Genomic DNA, 22,500 nt, shown 5'->3' on the forward strand with positions numbered 1-22,500 from the left:
ATATTTTTGTGAGCTTTCCAAATGTCCTTTTCATGCCGGGGTACTAGACCAACCTTCTGCCTCTGAAACGAGCCCAGTGATTCTCTTGTAGAGTCTGGTCGCGTTAGTGATTACGTTTATGTACTGATGTTCCACATCCAGGCGGTGTTCCACAAAAAAAGGATCATTCATACACAAGGTCGACAGCAGGAAAATGCCCTCTCGCAATAGCATCATGCCGTGACTGACAAAACAAATGAAGAATCAACTTATCGAAAAGTGCTTATCTACATTCCTGGTCGTTTCGCTAAATTCCAGTTCACTAACGTACTAACACGTTTCGGTGACGTTAGTACACACCATCTGAAATTTAAATTTATTCAAATCGATTGATTTGTCGAAAGCAACAACACTAACCTGTTGACATCCTCCAGTGACAATGAATCTGATTGAAGATGACAGACTGAGTTCATTACTTCATCCAGCATTAATACAAGGCACTTAACAAGCTGTTACAAAGTAATGTTTAAACAGAGTGAGGGACTAAGTCCTGACTAAAGTTTGAATATTAACCATTGCATACCTCACAACAATTGCTTGTAATCTCGCAATATGATTGGCTAATTTGCCGTTGTCGATAAGAGTTTAAACAACGCTGCTCGCGTCACGCTCGCGTCAACGTGTCACGCAATTGTAATAGCCAATCAGAAACGCTCATTTTGGGAAATAAACCAATCAGATTGCAAGAAAATTACAGACATCACTTGCTCTTTCTTTATGTAACGATCCTGGTCACGCTCTGTCTAAAGCCAGACGATTTTACTTGTCAATGGGGAACCCCTGGGAGTCAATGGGTTAATTCTGGGGCGTACACACGCATTGCATTCTTAAACCAGTGAGCCTTTGAGGTCATTTTCTCCTCGATCCAGCTCTCTCAAGAACTTAAAGTTACTAATGGCGGACCATTAAATGGGAAAAATCCCCGTTAAAATAAAAAAAGAGTCTTTTTTAAAATCAAGGCTTCCAACTTTGGTCACTTAGTGTTTAGTTAACCTAGTCTTAAATCCAAAGAAAAATAAGAATTGATTTTTTGGTCACAGTGGCCCTTTACCTTATTGGCTCCTAAACTGTCCTCACTGACGAGTAAAATTGTGTGGCACGAGACAAAGTAAAATCTAAAGTCTCACTCCTTGGAGTGATTGGGTTAAGGGGACATAATTTTTGAGTGGATGTAAGGTTTGTTAAACTAATGAAATTTTGATAATTACTTCGAGACTGCATTGGCATTCACTTTCCAAAGGAAACAGCAATGTGGCAGAGTCGCTGTGAGAAAGGAGGGTATTGACAAAACCAACAATCTAAAGAGAAAACATAGTTAACACAAAGTAAGCCAAACAGTACCTCAAAGAAACCTGATATTGGGACCTACAGCATAGATAACTGTATGTCATGGCTCCAATATCTATGCTGCCTCTCATTCAGGGTTTTCAATAACAGCCAGTGAAATTCGCCAGCTATTGCACGTGAACTCGCCGGCTACCGTAACTTTTACGAATAACATGAGAAACATTCGCACAGAACATGAGCTTTGGGTCGGCAAAGTTTTGTTTATGAAAAACAAAAGAGACGCCCAAATTCTGAGTAATGTCGGCGGCAATTTCTGTTTCCCTGTCCATGTCAAAGGAGGCGATCAAGGATCGAGCACACACTTTTTTGAGGCAGCAGTTCAGCAATCCAGCAGGTGATGTACGTTGCCTGATTTGCTAACTACAATTGAAGCATTACAAGGCGCCATTTTCGGTCATGACAGATGAAATATATTTCACACAGCTCTGTAGAATGCAACACAGCCTTAAAGGGGCTATGTCACGCTATTTTAGCAGCTGTTCAGAACTCAAAATATGTCTTGCCGTCAACTGAATTTCCACAAGAACTTACAGTATTTTAGAGTACTCTCTCTGAATTAAAAAAGCCAAAAATTTAATGATAGTAGTGCGCTGTTCAAATACCCTAATTCGTGCTCCAGAACGCAGGACATGCATTCTAAGAGGCCCAAATTTCAAAAATTTTCCAGGAAAGGATGCCCCAAGACCCCCCTAAAGGCTTGTGCCTTCAGCCCTTGAAAGGAACTTTTCAGGGAGCGTTGTCCATTCTCCACCTCCACCTTAGTGAAAACCCTTTCACTTTTACCAGAAAGAATCTGGGCAGGCCCAGAAATAAAACATTCAAAGAGGTTAGGCCCTCATAGTTAGGCTATCACTATCAAATGTGAATTCTCACTACCATTACCCTGAGGAAATCCTACTATAACAATAAGATATTTCAGTGAAAAAGAAGTTTAAATTATTTTCTCTCTGCATGTTCCATTTCTTAAATTCTCCAGACTTGCAAGCTCAGTGAAGTCACTAAAAGATCAAAGAGAAATTACATGTTGATTACCATGAGTACCTGTAAATGTACATCTTGGTAATGAATAACAGGAACATCAGGTCTGAAAAGCCATCCCTGGTAAATCTTTAGTAAGATGCAATCATCTGTTACAGAGCAAGAAAAATTAATGTTTCAATAGTCCATTTTACAGTTTTGTGCTTAGTTAGCTGGCCTATGAATGAAAGTGAGGCTGCAGTTAACTATGTTTTGATAGAAACCTCACTGATTTTCATATGTAAATTCTTGCTAATTACCATGACAACAACATCATTAAAAGGAGGGAGGTAAACACCAGCCTCACTTTCATTTAAAGACCAGGTAACTAAGCACACAACTGTAAAGAGGTATATTCAGTTTACAATAAAATGAACTCTTTTCTCCCAATAAATACACGTATTTGTGAACATATACTGTACACGACATTAAAGTGAAACAAAATTAAAAAATATGAAATTTTATATTAGTACTTACCTCCCTTCTGCTTAGTGAATGACTGGAAGATAAAATTGCAGCTAATTTGTGACTGAGTTTGGGAACAAAGAATAATAACTTTTATGCCAGAAGTTACAATTTCCCGAATCCTTGTCACGCTACCTTTGTTCACCAGTAATAAAGCACAACAGATGCTTTTTTTTTTAATACAAAAGTATTAGCTTTTCCACTAAGTATTAGCTAGAATAGTTATAATACATGTACATGTAGCATAGACCGAATGCATAAATGGCGGCCAATAAATTATTCTTCTTTTGTTTATGTGCTAATCAGATCAACTAGTCTCGTTCTAAAGTAACATTTCGGTTGTATTTTGTCTGTGCTAACAAGGCTAGTGGGTCTAATTAGCACAAAGACAAAAGACTATTTTTTTGACTGCCATCTATTAATTCTGGAAGTGACTGCAGGGGCCCATTTCTCGAAAAGTCCCGAAAAGCCATTTGTGAAACTGCTAAAGGCTTGTTTTGGAAAGCTGATCTTTTAACATGTTCTCAACGTAACAAAAAGAAAAATGACTGTGAAGTTTGACGACTCAAATCATCTCTGTTCTTGAGATCCAAAGGGAACTGTGACACTCAAAAATGACCTGTAAAGTGCTGGGACTTTTCAAGAAACGGGCCTGAGGACACCAAACCACTTACAACCAGGATTGTTAACGTTATGCAAATACATGTGGCAGGGTAATTATGATTTCTGCATTAAACTGCAGGTTAAGCTGGCATTTGGAAATTAACATACTAATTAGACCGGTGAATTGTGGGCTATTATGATAATATTAACTTAACCAATTGACCAATGAGAGTGAGTCTTAATAGATTTTACTCTGTGTAACGCCAGATGATTTTACTCGTCAATGGAGGAAATGAGTTACATGTAAACAAGAGAGGATACCATCAAATGGAGACACAGCTTTCCCTTCCAACACACAAAATCTCTTGTACAGTGCTGTAAGTGTATTAAGCAATCATGAACACTCCTTATACGATGACGATGATAATTATGATGATGATGATGATGATGATGATGATAATGATAATAATACCTGGTAATAAAATATGATAACAGTAAATAGATAAGATATTAAGATAACTCTATGACTCTTGCAAATTACCTGATTGAGAGCAGAGTCTTTCCACGAATTCGCGGTGTCTTATCAGACACGTAAGCAGTGCTGTGGCCAAAGACAATGAAGTTAAACACCAGTCTCTTGACAGAAAATCAGATAACACGTTGTCCGACAAAAGTGGCAGCAATCTGTTGTAAAATTCAAAGATAATAGTTTGGTTTCAACTGCACTTAATATTCTAATTGTCAGTTTTGTCCTTTTTCATAATATTGGCTTTATTCATTCCATTTGACTTGCAACAGTGTTTTGTTGATATACCATTTACTAGTCAAATTATTTTTATATTTGACAAAGAAAAGCTCATGCCGTCACTTGATGGTCACACAAAGAACCCTCCGGTATTCAAAGTAAATTACTGTATTGCAGTTAAACAGAATGATACTACAGCTGTAGTCTAGGTAATCCACAAAATTCCACAGAAACATCTATCAGTTTTCATCGTACCAAAAAATGCAACAAGTTGATGCAACAATGGTGTGCCAAAAAACAAACCTTGTGCAGTACTTCATCTCACAATTTCTTGCCAAGGATGTCAATACTTGAAGAGTTGTATACCCAACAGCCATAGACTCTTTCTGGGAAAAATAGAGAGTAAGAAAGATTTTGAATCCAGGAACAAGGAAAAACCCTTAACCTGTCCTGTAAACGTAAGTTCTTCATTTAATTAAACTTCTTTGTTTTGACAAAGTTATTGAACAACTTACTTGTTGAGGCACCAAAAGTTTGATCATGTAGCCCAGTAATTCTGAATGCTGAACATCATAAATTATTTCCCTTCTGCTTTTTTCATCTCTCTCTAAACAAATAGTATGTCATCATTGAACACAAACGTCAGTATTCAGTATTCAGAGTGTCAAAAAGTTATCAGAAAGACTCTGTATCAATATTTGACAAGATCAATCACCAAAGTGGAGGTAGATGGATAAAATGCAGGAAGCAATTTTGTTTCTCTTTGGCTGCATGGAGGTTCAAATAATAGTACGTCTGGCTAATCGCCTCCAAATTAACCAATCAGAAAGTAGGAAAAGCATGATTCACTTGAGTGATGCATTTCCAATCTTGGTTTTATATTGATTTTAAAGTCTTGCACTGATTATTTTTAAGCCAATAAAGGTTCAAAAAAGAAACCAATAATAACAGACATAATCACTACACAAATTTGCTTATGTCTCTTAACAAAGTCTCATTTGGCCCAAAAATTACAGATACATACATCCCTTTTAAAGCACTCAATATAATCCTCAGAGAAGTGACAGCTACCACTATTTCTTTTCTCAATTCTATCCACTTTACCTGTCTTGGTTTTTGTCCTCTTCAATGGCTCTTTAGAGTCCTTGTAAACAACCACAACAAGAAATAAAATTATTACAGGAAATTCGAAAATGTGCTAAGTAGTTCAATTTGTTAAACCGATAAGTATCATTTAATTTAAAATTTGTGGGGCTATTTTCTATTGTTTTGTCCACTAACGTGGCCATCTCATCACATGGATGCAAACCAAGACTTGTATCCACTGAGTGAAGTTTTATTTTATTTATATTAAAGGTCAATTTTAGTGACTTACCAATGGCACTTAAGGAATTGAGAACAGACTTTTTGATAAAATACATTAGCACTACTCCCTGAGATTATTTTAAATATTTCGGTCAAAGGAGGGCGATTATTTGAGGGAGGCGATTAATCGAGGGACGGCTATTATTCAAGGAAATACGGTACTGTAAGCTGTCAAGTCCGCAAGAATACAAAACAAACAACTAAAATAATATATTACTTTTGTTGTCAGGTTGGTGGGCATGTTGCCATGAAATGTACACGTACAGCTGTACATGTATTGAAAAGATCAACATCCTAAATTTCATAATCCATACATACCTTTTTTATGGCAACTTTTAGGCCATGAAATAATGGGTGGTCACAAAAGCTATCCTTGTCTTCCCTACTGATGAATACATGCTTTACAAAAGTAAAGAAAACAAAAACATAGGACATTACTAAACAACAAAATACCAATACAGTGAAACACCAAAACAAAGAACCAAAACACCATAAATAACCCCACCATACATTGAATACTAAACCAGCAAAGGTTGGATGTGAGATTAAATATCATTTTAGGCCTAATTAGGACTAAAACGTTGTTGCTCCTAATCTCAGTCTTAATCTGAATCCTAATCTTAATCTCAATGAATTAGGAGCAATAACGTTTTGGGCCTAATTAGGTCTAAAACGATATTTAATCTCAAATCCAACCTTTTTCGGTTAGTATTCAATGATGGTGGGGTCATAAATAGTGTTTTCAAGCATTGTTTCTCTGTTTCAGTGTTTCATGGTTTAGTGATGCCCAAAAACATAGTTCTTTTCTAAACAAACACATCATTAACAAAAAAGTAGCAGTAAAATTATTGTGATCCATTTGATAGTTTCTGGTCTAAAATCTGAAACAGGACAGTCAGATTACTGACAGCGTTCCATTAAAAAAATTATTGTGAATGTCTTTCGTTGTCTTTTTTCCTTAATTTTTCCATGAAATATTAGTCTGAATATCAGAAATTTTATTCTGACTTCTGAGGGTGCCAGACAATTTCACAAAAATTCTGGGAATCGTTTTAAGGGAGAGAATGGGCTGCATAATTTTTTCCCAAATGGATCATGCACACTACCAGCAAAACATACATTGTATTTGCTACACATCAAACTAAGTATAGTAGTGATGTTACCATTTGCTTCTTCTGCTCCCTGTCCTTTTCTTCAATGTTGCATTCTGTCTCACAAAACAATCTTGCCGATTTTAAAATACAGGAACAAACATCTGGACTGTAGAGCACAAGAATGTTGAGAAGCCGTAGTGATATGAGAGTAGTGTCTTGCAATGCCGCAAGGTTCTTAACAACGTCACTTTCAGACCCCGTGCTGTCGCTTAAGGTTGGAGAATCTGGTGTTGGAGAATTTCTTGTCAAACAGCTTGCTGTGGTATTTTCCTCATTATAACCAGTTCTAAAATCCACATAATTGGCAATGTGACTTTCAAGCAATGGAAGAAAATTAGTGGCAGCTGCTAAGTTGTGATGCTGTTTGAATTTTGATTGAAGAGTTTCCTCCTTGTTCTTTAAAAAAACATTGTCAGAATGTCCGCACTCTAATAGATCATTCAAGGTCTGTAGCATCACAGTGTTGCTAACAAAACTTCTGGAACTATCCTTTTGAATAACATCATCAATAGACTTTTTCAGCTTTGAATTGGTTTGAGTATCAAACAAACACATAGTGTGTGCAGGTTCAGTTTCATCAATAGTGCTTGTTTGGGTGCTGTTATGAGGAGAAAGGCTAGGTGTGTCAAGAGTTAGAAGTGAAATTAAACTACTATCTGCTAATCCCCTGTCTTCAAAGTCCTCAAAAAGAAGATTTTGCTGTTTGTCATTCGGTGATAGAAGGCTTTGAACAAGTTCAATTTCTGGAAAACTTTGTGGGTGATGCTTTGCAATCTCTCTTTCCCTAGCAAAAGCTTCTCTTTGCTGAAATCTCGACAACCCAAGAACAGATGCTCCACTGAGTGAACCACTCAACGCAGATTTCTCAGAATTCTCTTTGTCTGAAACTTTCTGCAAGTTCTCTTTTGCAAGAATTCTTGCATCCTTGTCAAAGACTTTTAGCCCCCTCGGTGACTTGACTTTAGAATCGGGAGAAGTTTTCTGGAAAAATGAGTTACCAGTTGGGAAAACTTCACTTTGATTAACAAATCTCTTTTGCACAGGACTGCAAGATTCTGTTGAACAGCTAGCTCTTTTCCTGTTTTTCTCTATCATTTGGGAAATTTCCCGATCTTTAAATTGCATTTGCGTGGTCAACTTTTCAACTTGCTTTTCTAAATCTTTCTCCCGCTGACTTTGTTCTCGAACTCGCTGAATCTCCTGGGCTCTTGCCTCTTTATGCCGATTCTTCTCCTCAGTTTCATAGTGATGCAACGAATCTCGCAAAATCCTAATTTCTCCATCTCTACAGAACTTCTCCTCCTCAAGAGTTCTTACTTTGGCATTTGCAGTCGAATAGTCAGATTTCAGTTTTTCAATTTCCTTTCTTAAAGACTGCATCTGTCTATCATCTCCCACTACAAGGCATTTACTTTCACTGGTAAAACTAGCAGTTCTGTTCGTTCTCTCTGAATCCAAGTTTGTTTCAGGGACAAAAGAGGTTGACCCATTGTATTGATCCAACAAAGATTCCCCAGATAGGTCAACTTGTCTGTTTGGTTGGATAACACCTCTGTTGCCCTGGGGATGTGCTACAAATGGTGGTTGCAAGACACTCGAACCAATGAATGGAGCTTCTACTATGCCGTTAAAATAAGTGGAGGCTTTTGAAGGTGTAGCATTCGTTGAATTACAAGAAACTGCATAATCTTGAGTGCAGTGAGTCGCCAGAGAATCATCATAATCGTCGTCGTCAACATTATCATCCTCGGATCTCTGTTTATCCAACTCTGCAACAAAAGTCGATGAGACAACGTTTTCAAAAACATCAACATGCTCGACTTCCTTTTTTAAACTAGAGGCAAGTTTATTGGTTCCTCTTTCGTGAGACTGCAGCTCTATTGAAGCGATCCGATCGCACTCGTCAAGCTGTTCGGCTGTCAACAGATCATCGTCAAACTCGTCGTCGTCAAGAGCGCACAGCTCTTCATCAAAGGCATCCACAGGCAGATCACGACATTCGTCCGCAGCAGCGAACTCCTCTGGCTTTTGATTATGTGAAGACTTGAACCTCTTGTGCGGCGATCCGTGTTCTAAGTTCACGTTTGCAGCGCTTGGCACTGATGTTTTGAGAAGCACATCTCTTCTCGAGGTCACATGCTGTGCAGATGTATAGTTCCTGTCTTTCGATACAGTGACAGCTGGATTGTAGATAAAATTACGCCGCTTTTGATTACCCAAAAAGTTATTGTTGCTGAAATTTGCCATCGTGTTCAAATGATACAAAAATGATTGATGGTTACAATCCATCAACAATCGAGTGTTTACCGCGCGGCGCAGAATTTTATCCCGTAGGGACTTCTGGGTATAAAATAACTAGGTGACTGCTGAATGTCGAGTGTGCGGGCGCGGGCTTTAAAAAGTCCCACTTCTTCAGTCAGTTTTTCTAAATTTTCATTTCAGTAACATTAAGAACGAAGGTATACAAGAACAAATACAGGGAAAAAACTTAATACAAACGTCGTTGCGAGAATAGTAACCTATCGAACGGTATATAAACAACAAGAATACTTGCACTGCACTTACATTTTACGACCTACTACATCATCATAATAAAAATAATAACAACAATAATAATAATGATAATGATACTACTACTACTACTACTACTACTACTAATAATAATAATCATCATCATCATCATCATCATCATCATCATCAATCAATCAATCAATCAGTTACAATCGTGACCGAAGATATGCGGATGGAGTTCGGAATATCAATGCGTGCAATCCTATTGATGAAACGAGGAAAAGTGTTCCAAAGTGTAAGAATCATGCTACCTGGAGATAACTGAAGATCACTGAATATTGACGAGAATGAAAACTACAACTATCTTGGGGTGCTGGAAGAGGATGATATTAAACATAGTGATCTGAAGGACAGGATCCAGAAGGAATATTTTCGTAGAGATTAACGCAATACTTAAGTCCAAGCTTAATGGGGGAAATACGATCAAAGTCGCAATAAACTCTAGTGCAGTGTTTCCATTGTAAGGCACGGCCTGACTTCTTCAGGGAGTCAAATGATTTGGCAAATCATTTAACTCCCTATAGAAGTCAGGCCGTGCCTGACGAAACATTGGTTAAACAAAACATATATACCGGTATATCCTAACAGCCGAACAGCGAGCCTTGAATTATCGGTCAGTATAAAATGCAGACTGCAGACTGGGTCTAAAATGCAGACCACGGTACAAAAAAGGCCTCAGTCTGCATTTTAGACCCAGTCTGCATTTTCAGACGCCAGGAAGGGGGGGGGGGGGGGGGGTAATGGGATGCCCTTGACTTCCCTTTGTCGCAGTCAACGACATACTACAAACCATATCTGTGAGACTGGAACGCAGTAATTTATGTCACCTGCAACTTGCTTTTTGTACTATCGATCTCAGACGCCCGCAGACAAGGGCTTTTTTTCAGCCCACTTCACGGACCGTTGATTTCAGGCAGGATTTACACGGAAGCGGTTTCACATCGACACGGTTCCATGACTTCGAAACCGCGTCAAAATCGGTGCAGTTTGGAAGTGTTTCCACGAAACCGTTTTCGCCAGAAAATCAAAGTCGTGATGTTATAAGTCGGAGTGCTGCACAATGTTGCTAAATTCACTATTTTGAATCAAACAATGCAAATTTCGCACCAAAATAGTAACCGTATTCAAATCGATGCAGTTTCACTGTTAACACGACAGATAAAACCGCATCGTTTTGAAAACGCTCCACTTCTGGCAGCGGTTTCAAATCAACACTGTTTCGGCAATAGTTTCGCTCGGTGTCGTTTAAACCGAACGTGTAACCGCATCGAAAACGATCCGGTTTCAAATGAAACGCTGGCTCAGTCTGCGGTTAAAAAAATCTGATCACGTGATAACATTTTTTTTGTGACTCTGCGGTTTCGAAAATACCGATCTCGTGTCGTTATTTTCTGTTGCTCTCCCCAAAGAGAAAAGCGCGAAACGGTGTTGACGGCGAGTAAAACCGCGACCGAAGCTATAACGGGTAACCCAAGAAAAGCCGGTCCGAGGAGGAAATAAGAGGTGAAAACTTTTCTTCAGGTTGTTTTCTTTCGAAACCGCAGAGCCACAAAAGTGTTATCACGTGATCAGATTTTTTAAGCGCAGACTGAAATAAACGCCTTTGTCCACGGACGTCTGAGATCGATAGTATGCAGCTATTTGATAGGCTTTCCCCCCCCCCCCCCCTTCCCCCGTGCTTATTGCTTACGTGCTTAGTTACCTGGCCTTTAAATGAAAGTGATGCTGGAGTCTTAATATGTTGATTATATGTTGAATATGTTGATTATGCTGTTTCCATCAAAACAAGTCAACTCTAGTCTCACTTTCATTCATAGACAAGTTAACCAAGCACACAACCGGTACAATGGTCTATTGTCGGCTAGTCTCTGTCTTTGACACGTATTAGGCTCCTGGTGACTCAGGACATCCCGACAAGTAGGTATAACGATTGTACTCTAACTGGACCAAACTGCCGTAGTCCGTATGGGGTTGCAGTGCATGGTAAGGTTCCAATATGCAAGACTACAAAAGTTACAAAACAGGGCGGCTGCATAATTAGCAACTCGAGCTCGAAGCCCGTCTGTACCTCCTGACTCACCACGATGTGGCCAACCCTTGACCAATTACTGATAATGGCAAGAAGTTGACCTGGGTAAAAGCCGACCTTTCAGTAACCGAGGTTACTGAGGATAAATATTTTAATCAGATTCCCTTCTTTAGATAATTATCATCTTCAGATTTTCCGACTACTTGAAGACGGTAATGTTCAATGATCCGGAGATACAAAATGGTCAAAACAACAAAATCACTTCCGAAGCCGACAAGGTTCCTTCAATGTTCTACTCACGTGCATCCTTTTCCTTCACACTTAATTATTTCCCAGCATCACCCTTCTATCCCGGGAACGGCTTTTTTTCGCACCATCGGGTAAAATAGGGGGTTCGTACTTGCTATCACTTTTCTTCGCTTTGTTAGATTCGAAATTTCAAGCTTTAACTGCCGTTGTATTATCGTGCTTATCTGTGAAGGTCAGTCGGAGTACAATCTAGAAGTTCACTGCATTTCTCAATTAGAAGAAAGTATTGATAAAGTTCTCAAGCGTATATGTCGCCCCATGTAAAGGAATCCAAGGTGGCCCTCAGATTCCAGATTCCAGCCCCATAGATTAATTGTGGATCCCGAAATGAAACCTGGATCGGATTCCATAGAAATCTATGGATTCCGGATTCCTTCACATCGGGTGATATATGGCCAGGAACTATATTAACACAGCAATATTTTGAATACTGGGTTTCAGTGAGAGGGGAAAAACGGAGAAAAAAACCAGAGAAGCAATAAAATGACATCGGTCCTGGAATCGAATCTGCGACACATTCAGTGGTAAATGAAAGTAGGCTTTTAATGTGAGCGCACACTCAACTGCGATACTAATTATAAAGCCTACTACTCCCCGTAATTACGGGTGGAAGATTCTCCATAGCCATTACCCCAGAAGAAAACTAATCCAGAAACGTGATTTTTCAGTTGGATTTATTGGACCGAGGAGGAAGACACTTTTTTCGAATGAATCCTTTACAGCGAATGTCTTAAGCTGATATATTTTTGAAGACTAAGATGGTAAACGTTTAGCTGTTCAGTCGCCAATTTATTACTCTTCCTTTTTACTAGTATCATCTTCTTCACCTGTAGATTCGTCCGCCTCGTGGCTTACCAGAGAAGCACCTCCGATATTGGCGATGTCGTTGAATAGATCCACGCTCGCTATGGGCTCGTAATCTTCCGCCGCTTTTTCAGCGGCCTTTCGAACGTGTTTCGCGACTTCAGAGATGGCTGTATCAACTTTGTCCCTGTGTCTCATCACGAATGGACGAATGAGCAAGTTGTAAACCACGATGGTGCCACTCCAAGGCCCTGGAAACATGCACCACACCAGCAAAATAAACTTCAGTAGGTAATACAACGGAATCCACTCCACGAAAATCTCGAGGAAATTTACCGTGCTGAAAACAACCCAGTAAGTCAACCACTTCGTATCGTCGGAGACATCCCCGGATTCGATGGCTCTTACCGAAGCATACGTTGGAAAAACGAAGCCGAGAAAGTAACAAAGCAAATTTGCAGCGTAACCAACTGACAGGTAGAATAGAATGAAACAGAGTCCGCCCAGAAAAATTGTTTGTCTCTTGACATTCGTTGCGACCTCTAGCTTGTACAGCAAAGCCGTGAATATGTTGTTCTGATCTAGGATTTCATTGACAGGTTGAAATGAGACACTACTTCGTAGTTTTGCGACTACTGCGGCGCATAAGGACAGTGATTTAATTCTGTCCATGATCCATGAGGAAGATCTTCAGCCTCTAATTAATGAGCGATCAAAGTCACCTTTGTGACGCAATGACTGTTTCAATAATCCAGGCCAAATTAATCGTATTGTGCATAATTGATTTGATAATTGCTCGATTCTGAGCGATTGTCGCAGCTGTTTTCGTTTCGCACCAGCACGCTTGGTGAGAATCTCGCCCCACTTTTTCAACCAATCAAATTCAATTATTGTAACTTGTTTGCAATTTTTTTCCCGCGCTTGGCCTTTTAGTTATGATTGGCTCATTTGATCATTCTACGATGCTGTGATTGGCCGCCGTAATTACAAAGAGGACACGTCTGGAAGCGAGATTACCAAGCAGCGCACAGAAACCCATGAGAATAGCTTAGCATGAAAAGTTTAGAGCCATTATACAGCAACAAAAATTATTACTGATTTGAGTGAGGAAAGAAAACAAAAATATCATGTTATGTTTCAAGCCAGGATTCTTCCTTTTTTTTTACATAAGTTGCTCGGCCTTTATTTTGAATTATCATTGTTTTATTCCTGCTGTTACAATACATGAATTTCATAAATGGATGTACTGAGGGCGTAAAAAATGTTATCTTTTTTCGACATTTGTAAAAAATGCTAATGTTTTGTAAAGGGCAATGCAAGTAAGGAAAAAGAAATTGTTGTTACTACACGTATAACTGCAAGGCTCGTATGCTATTGAAAATTTGGAAATTAAATTTAGAGGGAAATTAAGATACTGCACTAAGATACTGCATCGGCAACGAGAGTAAAACATCCGATCAATTATGCAAATCAAGTCACAGATCAATACAAAAGTAGTGTTTGTTTGATAGACAAACGTTTGTTGAAAAACGAAAATAATTAATGTTCTTTCAGATTAAAACAGTAACCCGTTTATATTACTTTTATTTAACTTGACGCTGTAGTGCTTCATATGTTATTTTGAATTTGAGACAAGTAGTACAGACCGAAAGGATAAGTTGAGAAACTTTGTTCTTGCTGCCAGGGGAAACCTTTTTCATTCTTGGACCAAATATAATTACTGGTTTAAGATAAAAATTTCAAGTCATTTTGAATATTTACTGCACCAATTAATTAAGGATACCGTGAATTTAACCACTGAGGAAAGAAACGCATTTTCTAGTCGTTAGAAACTTTGGTAGTGCGGAACTGTTCTTTCTTGTTAACCGCAAACAAAACAATTTACAAGGATCGAGATTGTCATGCCTTCATCACAGTGACTGCTAAAATGTAGCTAGATATCTTTTTTTAAAAACAGTACAAATGTTCCATTTACGTTACGTACATTCATTAATTTGAAAATCTATCAAGCGAGAAAATTTTATTTCATCTTGCACTTGTCAATATACTCATTACATAAAACTTAAAACTAAGAACAAAAGAATCATTGTTTATAACTTTGTTTTTGCAAAAATTGTTTGAATTTTGTGCGAATATTATAGTTTGTATAGGACCCCGATTTTTTCCTCAATGATAAAAAAAATCTCGTCAGAGAATGATCGCAGACAAGTTTCACCAAAACAAAGAGTTCAACAGGTGGAGAAAATAAACTTCTTTCTATGGATGTCATTTCAGTTTCGTATTGTCAAAAATAAGCGTGGCAATCTTTTGTGTCCGTTCTCCGCTTTCAGTATCCTTGAAAACAGACACCACGTTTACAATATCCTTTCCAACGAACAACCGGGATTCTTCATCCTGTAGAAAGGCTTATGGTAACAATATCACAATTAGGCTTCTTCGGGGGGTTTAAAAATACAAAACGACAGGTTTTATAATGGCCAGGAGACCGAAACTTAGAAGATGCAAATTACCTGTTGAATAAAGACAATTTTTAAATTCGTTATGCATGATCCTGAACAGTTAAACTGTACAGTTACATAACTGTTGGATCCTTGTATTTTAAAGGCATACCACATTTTAAGGTTTTACACCTTTTGAGGTTTTTCTTTCGGCGGGAGATTTGAAGAAACACGCGCGAGCGTGTCACGTTATGCAAATCACGCGCGTTCTTTTGTTCGTTGATCAAAAGTGACGTGTTCAGTACTTTAAAAACATAATTTTGCAGCTGATGAACACGCAATAAAGTAACCGTCGCGTTGGTCTAAGTCAGCAGAATTTACTGAAAAAATCAGGCGATTTTGTCGCTTTTCGCTGTTGGAAGTAAACCAGTGTTGAGTAAGTCGACAGGATCAAGGATGGGCTATGGACTGAATCGCTTTGTAACACACGTGGACCCAAATTTATTGTGCAGTATTTGTGCAGGGGTCCTAGAAGAAGCTGTTATTACACCTTGCGGCCATTCGTTTTGCAATGAATGCTTACACACTTGGCTCGATCGCCCTAACACAAATTCTTGCCCGTCTTGTAGATCGGGAGTCTCAGAGAGGGATGTAATTCCAGTATTGGCTCTCAGGGGAATGATAGATGGTTTAGCGGTGTACTGCGATAATAATGAGAACGGTTGTAAAATGGTTTTGAAGCTCGACAAACTTACGACTCATTTACAAGTGTGCGAATTCGCCTTGATTCAATGCGGCGCTTGTGGAAGAAGTGTCAGACGTTGTGAACTTCCAGATCACCACGAAAACTGTGAAGTGATAAAGGACTTGGTTGCGAAGCACAAACGAAGAGAGGAACCGACTATTGACGGTCTTACTAAACAGATCGCAGTACTTGAAGTGGACTTGAATAAAACCAAAAAGGCTTTGATGGATTCCGAGGGTGATGTCAGACGGGTCAAGTCGGAACTACGAGAACTCCAATTTCAGCTGGAAATGCGACTGTACGAGGAAAGCGACTTTGACGCCGATTGGGATCCAGATTACAGCTACGGATACTCCCCAGCAAGCATCGCCCAACTTGCGAGTCTGGTCACTCGGAATCTGTTGACCAAACCTTACTACATCGATCGAAACCGCATTTTTAATGCCATAAAACGCTGTTATGATTATTATCACAGTTACGCGGGTTATTCGCAAGATGTCCATATGCTTCTGGCCACAAGTTACGCCAGCAACTGGTTCACGGAGAATCAAAGATCAAATTTTGATTTATGGTTGCGGAACCTGGCGCGCGACAGGTTTTTGACCCATACTTAAAAGCGATGCGAAAGTTTCGAAATTCCGTGCTTTCGGTCAGTTTTTGGGCAAGAATTTGCATTCTTTGAGACTAGCACAAAAGCGAAGTTTAAAAGAAAGATTATTTAGAACAAAGCGTCCCTGTAATTACGGAAAATTTGAAGATTAATATTTAGTTGTAAATCATATTAAATCCTTGTTTGAAGCGATTAATTGGTCGCTGTCAAGGCCTGTGTATTAAAGGTTATTTAGCGGCGAAAGTTATTGAAGCGAGTTAAAAATCTCTGAGAAAGGTAGGTTTTTATCTATTTGAAAAGAATATTAAGTGAAATATAAAGAGGGAAAACAAAGAAATGCTATGAGTGAAGAATTTTTAACTGTAGCTGAGCCTTTAATGAACAAATTAGTGTCGGCACCATATAAATGTCGAATGTATGAAGTGGTAAAGAACTTAAATTAAGACTGGTGGAAGAGGAACAATTTTGATGTAAAAGCTTGCAAATAAGAAAACGTATATGGAAAGAAATTGAACGCTCTTCACCTGTCAATCCACAGCGATCATTTGCATATAACCACAGCGAGTGAGAAAGTTCACAAATTATTTGTCTCTCAAATTAAGAGATATGTCTAAGATAAAATACTCATTTTCATATTCGAAGATCGCAAGTTATCTCCGCCAAGTTAATCTGTAAAGTAAAAGCCTCTTAAACAAAATACTTCTGTTGTAAATTGGGATTAATTGATGTGTTCTCAGCCAATCAACGCGCTGAAATTCTCTCGTCTATATTTTATGACCGTGGAGATGACATGAAAAGCACGGAAGAGCTTTGAAATTAGTCATCGTTTTTTCTGTTCGCAAGCACGATAAATAAACGCTAACAGGTTGAAAGTAATTTGTTTCTGATGATAAAACGGATAACATTGATTCTCGCCCAATATCTGTCATTTCTCGCCTCATTTCCGTCCGCCCCTTTTAAAGCTAGACTTTGCGACTACCTGGATTTTAACTGTCGGTAAAACTAAAATTTCGATGTAAGATTCATTTCCGATATTGCTTATTTTACAAACAAACCGACGTATGATCTACCCGTATCCTTTTTGAAGCCGACAAGAAGGACTCGCAAATAATAAGAATTAATTCGCGACAATTTTATTTTCCTAGGGTTGCAATATTAGCACAAAACATTAAAAGAGTGCACTCTCATTGTCGATTTTTCAGAGCAAGTGTCCCGGCGTAATCGTTGTACTAAAAAAACACCTGGCTATCTTTCTTTACTAAAGTGATGTGCACCCTTACAACAGCGCTGTTTACGGAAATCTTTTTGCTGGCCTGCTTCAGTTCGGACTTGTCAATCACAGACGAAAGAAGCGTGCGTTAGCAGAAAAGCGTGCGGATGTGATGGTCTGCACGTGGATGCAACACTCACGAAGTGGCTGCAAATCAAAGATTTCTGTTTTGATTCTTGTTGCGTTTAAAAAGAGCTGAAGTTTTCGCTTTTCAAATTACCTTCGTGAATAAAATGTACAGAAACCATTTTCATGATAATGAAGACAGATAAAACAAGGTTGTTTGCAACATCTGTAATTGGTTAATCTCTTCTTTCAACTGATCGAACTTGTCTCCACTACTTAAGCCCAAAAAGAGTGCAGAAAATTGAAATATAGCCTCTTCCAGGCGTTCAGTTAGTTGGGGCGCAGCGCGAAAATCGGTGCGCGAAAAAATGAAGAAAAAGCGCGCGACTTCATTTTTTTGCGCGCCGATTTTCGCGCTGCGCCCCAAATAACTGAACGCCTGGAAGAGGTTAGTTGAAATAGTAAAATAAAGGTGAAATTGCTTCATTGATAGCCAATCAAATGCGAGCCCTGGAAGGCGCAATTCTTGGCGCAATTTTCCCGTGATTGCCTGATACGCGTGCGTTGCTTCTGCTTAACCATCTCAAATGTATATTATTAATATTATAAAAGTAATCACTTGATTTTTCTCGTGAAATTTGGAATAAGTACAAGTAAAATTTTTCAAAGGCCACAAACAGGCCCAACCTCGTTTCCAGGGTTCTCTCCGGTGGACGAGTAGGAGAGAACCATGAGAACGAGGTTGAAATAGGCCGTTTTACAGTTATTTGCTCAGTGACCTAGCCTATGAATGGTTGCGAGGCTGTCGGTGACCTTGTCTTGATACAGACGTCACTGCTTTTATCTTGTAAATTGTGTTGTTGTTATTCTAATTAGCCTACATTAGCATTAGAAAAGCACAAAGGTTTGTATCAAAGCAGGGTCACTAGCAGCCTCGCTTTCATTCTCAGGCCAGGTGACTTACTTAGCTACAACTGTAAAATGGTCTATTGCTCTCGCCCGAATTTTGTACGTCTTTGAAAAAAATTTTTGGTGCTTATTTATTCCAATTTGCACTCAAAATCGATCATGCGATTACCAGGTGCAACGTAAGATCGAGGTGTCAGCTACTTTTTATGCCAGCGTATATTTCAGTTAATAGTGCCTAAGATGGGCTGGTCTTTCATATACCGGATCCGAAATAATTAATGTCCACAAAACAAACAGCGAACCTAACCATACCTAATTAGCAAGACCTAATCGGAATAACAATGTTTCTTTTGTCCTCTGCCATTTTTGTCCAGTGTATGAAAGTCTACCCCTAAGATGCCCTCCGAACGTACTGTTTTTGACGAGAAACTTGCAAAGGCGGTTCACAATTAGCTCTTCCCGTTTACAAAAAATCTTCAGTTGCAGTTCCCGTACCAGATTATGAAAGTCTCCTTGTTCTTTCCTCTTTCGGAAAACATCCCTTACCCAAAAGGACCTCTTTTCGTTTTCTCATCCTTTCTCCTGTCGCCGTCCTCGTCTTTTGCGCAGCAGCAATTTCTGCTTCGTCTGCCATTTTCGAGACGTAGCTCGTCCCATTCTCCAGTGACTTTTTCTCTGGAGCTAACTAACTGCGCTTGCGCATGTCGTTATGATTAAAGCAACGATTGTGATCATGTTGCAGTGTAGACCAGGCTTAAATCTTACGGAAAGCTCAACTTGTATCGTTCACTGCCGTAAGCGTTAAGCTTGGAGAGAAGATGTTTATACTGAATTGGAAAGAATGAAATCCATAGAGGTAATCGCGACAAGCTCACCCATATCACGCATCGCCCTCCACTCTTATGTCAACCTCAGAAGAGAGCTCTCACATTTATGAAGTTTCTTGTGGTAGCTGATCTAATCCGATAAGATTCCACCATAACATTCATTCATTTGCAGAGCCAGCAACCTTTCAAAAAGATTTTTCAGAGCACGGAGCACACTCACGGGTTTGTAATTGGCTTTACAAAAATCAATAACAGTTGCAGATTCTCTAATTCACCTAGGTGGGACAGTGTCGTGTCCACTGAGGTGATTTATGAAAATTGATATCTCTTTTAGCCCTTTTAGGCCAAGAGCACGCTATTTTTTAACACTTTTTTTAACGACAAACGGTTTGCAGCCCTTGGCCTTATCGTATAAGAAGATCTCATTGAAACATATGCTGCATTGAGTATATGTGGATTCATGTTTAAGCATCACATGACAAATGTCAACCGTTTGTGTTCCGACGGGGAGCGAGCAGGTATCTAAGTACATGTAATCATTTTATAAGTGCTTTTTCGGGCCATTTTCGTCTACAGAAGCCACCACGCTGGCATCATTAGGCTGGAATGTGGGTAAAGGCAAGCCTTTAAAAGAAAACAAAGGTGAAAGATGGTTTCATGCAGACTGGGACGTCTAAAATGCTCTGTTTTAAACATGACGGTTCACGAGTGAAGTTGTCGCTCTGGCCTTTCTGTGGACGAATTCCAGGACCTACCGATACAATTTGGGCAAGTTTTGAAAGGTAAAAGCTTCATTCGGTGCTGTATTTTGCTGGTAAGTCTGGGTGACCCGACACTTATAAAAAAAAATCAATGAAATGACAACCGGGGATCTTGCCTTGTCATGGAATGGCAGAATTACCCAGAATTGTTTTTGGGCATAAACTAGGCAACTTGAGAAGCAAGCGGAGACTGGCCTTCATCAAATGGTTGAAGCGCGGCCGGGGGAAAAAGTAGTGAGAAGAAGATTTCCAGCCAGATACTAAGGAATAGCCCTGGTGTGTGCTGTTGACGTAGACTTTTGATTTCTGAACAAGCTTTTATTATAGAAAATTCGCGACAAAGTAGTGCTCAGTTTTCGCTGTTATTTTCCTGGCAAACAACTGGCCTTTCGTAATTTCTCGTCGAAGGAACGATATAATTATTTAAATAAGAGAATACTGAGATTTATACTTGCAAATTACTTGTCCTCCTACCACTTAAGTCGAACTCTACATCTCTGTGCAATAAGCGCATTCAAAATTTCCTCATTTTACTGTATAAAAGTACGTTGCTGTTGTTTTTTTCTTTTAAAGGGCTTTCCTGCTTATATGAAAGATAAGTTTACTTCTTTTTCTTACGTATCAGCTAAGTTGCGGAATGCCCTATCTGATTTTTTATCCGTACCTACCACTGAGTTTACTGGTTTTAAAAAAGAATCAAGTGCCGCATTTTGTACAGCGGCTTTTCTTTTTAATTAATATATCTTTAAATATTGCATATTTAGTTATGTACCTGTATGTGCTATGTATTTTAGCAGTAAATGTAATGCCTGGAAGATGTTAGCTTTTGTAGTTATTCTGAAATTCGAGACGAAATAAATTTTAAGCATGAGTGTATGTTACCTTTAGCAGGGCGCATGCGTACACTTTGTAATGTGCGACTCTAATGCTTACCATATGGCAGATAAAATGACATTTCTCTTGAATATATAAGCGATCGAAATGTTACGCTAAATTGTAATGACAAGGGCGGTCTGGAGCTGTGAGTAGGCGTGGGATTTGTCTCATATGGTTTAGGGGCCGACATATCCCTCCCTCAATGCCGTGCCGGGAGGCGAGGTCGGTAGCAGAAAGCAGCGAAGGGCCAACTGCGTCCAAAAGCGATCGCACGGGCCGAAATCCCGGGATGACTCGTTTGGTACGACGCTCCAGCGGCACGTCTGGAGGTACTGCATTTTTCTCTCTTGTTCAAATACTCCGTCAGCGCATGCATAAATGTTCAGACTCTACGATACCTAGCCTACCAAAAAAATTAAGATGCTGGTTTCTACAAGGAATTGAGATTTCACTTGATTCTACAGGCATAAACGTAACGTAAGAACCGCGTGTGTCTGGTCTTCTTGCGGACAGATGTGAGAGATGGTTTCATGCAGACTGGGACGCCTAAAATGCTTTGTTGTAATCATGGCAGTTCATGAGTGAAGTTGTCGCTCTGGCCTTTCTATGGACGAACTCCAGGACCTACCGATACAATTTGGGCAAGTTTTGAAAGGTAAAAACTCCATTCGGTGCTGTATTTTGCTGGTAAGTCTGGGTGACCCGACACTTACTGAAAAAAATCAATGAAATGAGAATCGGGGATCTCCCTTGTCATTGAATGGCAGAATTACCCAGAATTCTTTTTGGGCATGAACCAGGCAACTTGAGAAGCAAGCGGAGACTGGCCCTCATCAAATGGTTGAAGCGCGGCCGGGGAAAAAGTAGTGAGAAAAAGATTTCCAGCCAGATACTAAGGAATACCCTGGTGTGTGCTGTTGACGTATACTTTTGATTTCTGAACAAGTTTTTATTATAGGAAATTCGCGACAAAGGAGTGCTCAGTTTTCGCTGTTATTCTCGTAGCAAACAACTGGCCTTTCGTAATTTTTCGTCGAAGGAACGATATAATTATGTAAATAAGAGAATACTGAGATTTATATTTGCAAATTACTTGTCCTCCTACCACTTAAGTCGAACTCTACATCTCTGTGCAATAAGTGCATTCAAAATTTCTTCATGTTACTGTCTAAAAGTACATTGTTGTTGTTGTTTTTTTTTTTAAGGGCTTTCCAGCTTCTATGAAAGATATGTTTTCTCTCCCGTCCTCTTCTTATGCATGATCTTCGTGGAAATTACATTCTGTCCCTCAATAAACCTAGAACAACCAGTCATGGTGTTAGTTCTTTTTCTTACGTATCAGCTAAGTTGCGGAATGCGCTATCTGATTTTATCCGTACCACTGAGTTTACTGGTTTTAAAAGAGAACCAGGGGCCGCATTTTGTACAGCGGCTTTTCTTTTTAATTAATATATCTTTAAATATTGTGTATTTAGTTATGTACCTGTATATGCTATATATTTTAGCCGTAAATGTAATGCCTGGAAGATATTAGGTCTTGTAGTTATTGA

At 39.1% G+C, this 22,500-nt stretch overlaps 2 protein-coding genes and 1 pseudogene across 3 annotated transcripts in view; 1 reads left to right on the plus strand and 2 right to left on the minus strand.

Annotated features, from left to right (window-relative positions):
* The window catches only part of LOC137979523 (ATR-interacting protein-like), a 10,410-nt gene extending 1,358 nt beyond the window's left edge, over positions 1 to 9,052 (minus strand). The window contains exons 1-10 of one of the 2 annotated variants that reach the window (XM_068826791.1): positions 6,745 to 9,052; positions 5,900 to 5,980; positions 5,321 to 5,360; positions 4,732 to 4,823; positions 4,520 to 4,602; positions 4,013 to 4,155; positions 2,428 to 2,513; positions 1,248 to 1,337; positions 397 to 488; positions 54 to 223 (exon numbers count right to left, since the gene is read on the minus strand). In XM_068826791.1, the coding sequence (XP_068682892.1) occupies positions 54 to 223; positions 397 to 488; positions 1,248 to 1,337; positions 2,428 to 2,513; positions 4,013 to 4,155; positions 4,520 to 4,602; positions 4,732 to 4,823; positions 5,321 to 5,360; positions 5,900 to 5,980; positions 6,745 to 9,024 (3,157 nt within the window). In that variant the 5' untranslated portion in view covers positions 9,025 to 9,052. The remainder of the gene's footprint in view (positions 1 to 53; positions 224 to 396; positions 489 to 1,247; positions 1,338 to 2,427; positions 2,514 to 4,012; positions 4,156 to 4,519; positions 4,603 to 4,731; positions 4,824 to 5,320; positions 5,361 to 5,899; positions 5,981 to 6,744) is intronic. The other variant, XM_068826792.1, reaches the window with a different exon arrangement.
* A 3,384-nt stretch (positions 9,053 to 12,436) lies between these two features.
* LOC137981093 (receptor expression-enhancing protein 5 pseudogene) lies at positions 12,437 to 13,120 on the minus strand (annotated as a pseudogene).
* Positions 13,121 to 14,191: 1,071 nt separating this feature from the next.
* LOC137979098 (E3 ubiquitin-protein ligase NRDP1-like) lies at positions 14,192 to 17,120 on the plus strand. The gene has a single exon (XM_068826275.1). The coding sequence runs from the start codon at positions 15,343 to 15,345 to the stop codon at positions 16,243 to 16,245; it is 903 nt and encodes a 300-aa protein (XP_068682376.1). The 5' UTR covers positions 14,192 to 15,342; the 3' UTR covers positions 16,246 to 17,120.
* Positions 17,121 to 22,500: the final 5,380 nt, after the last annotated feature.

This window comes from Montipora foliosa, chromosome 12 (genome assembly GCF_036669935.1).
Source record: "Montipora foliosa isolate CH-2021 chromosome 12, ASM3666993v2, whole genome shotgun sequence".
Taxonomy (NCBI): Eukaryota; Metazoa; Cnidaria; class Anthozoa; order Scleractinia; family Acroporidae; genus Montipora; species Montipora foliosa.

What these genes read in the sequence shown, in the direction of transcription:
- LOC137979098 (XM_068826275.1), top strand. Translation starts at nt 15,343, where the DNA reads ATGGGCTATGGACTGAATCGCTTTGTAACACACGTGGACCCAAATTTA.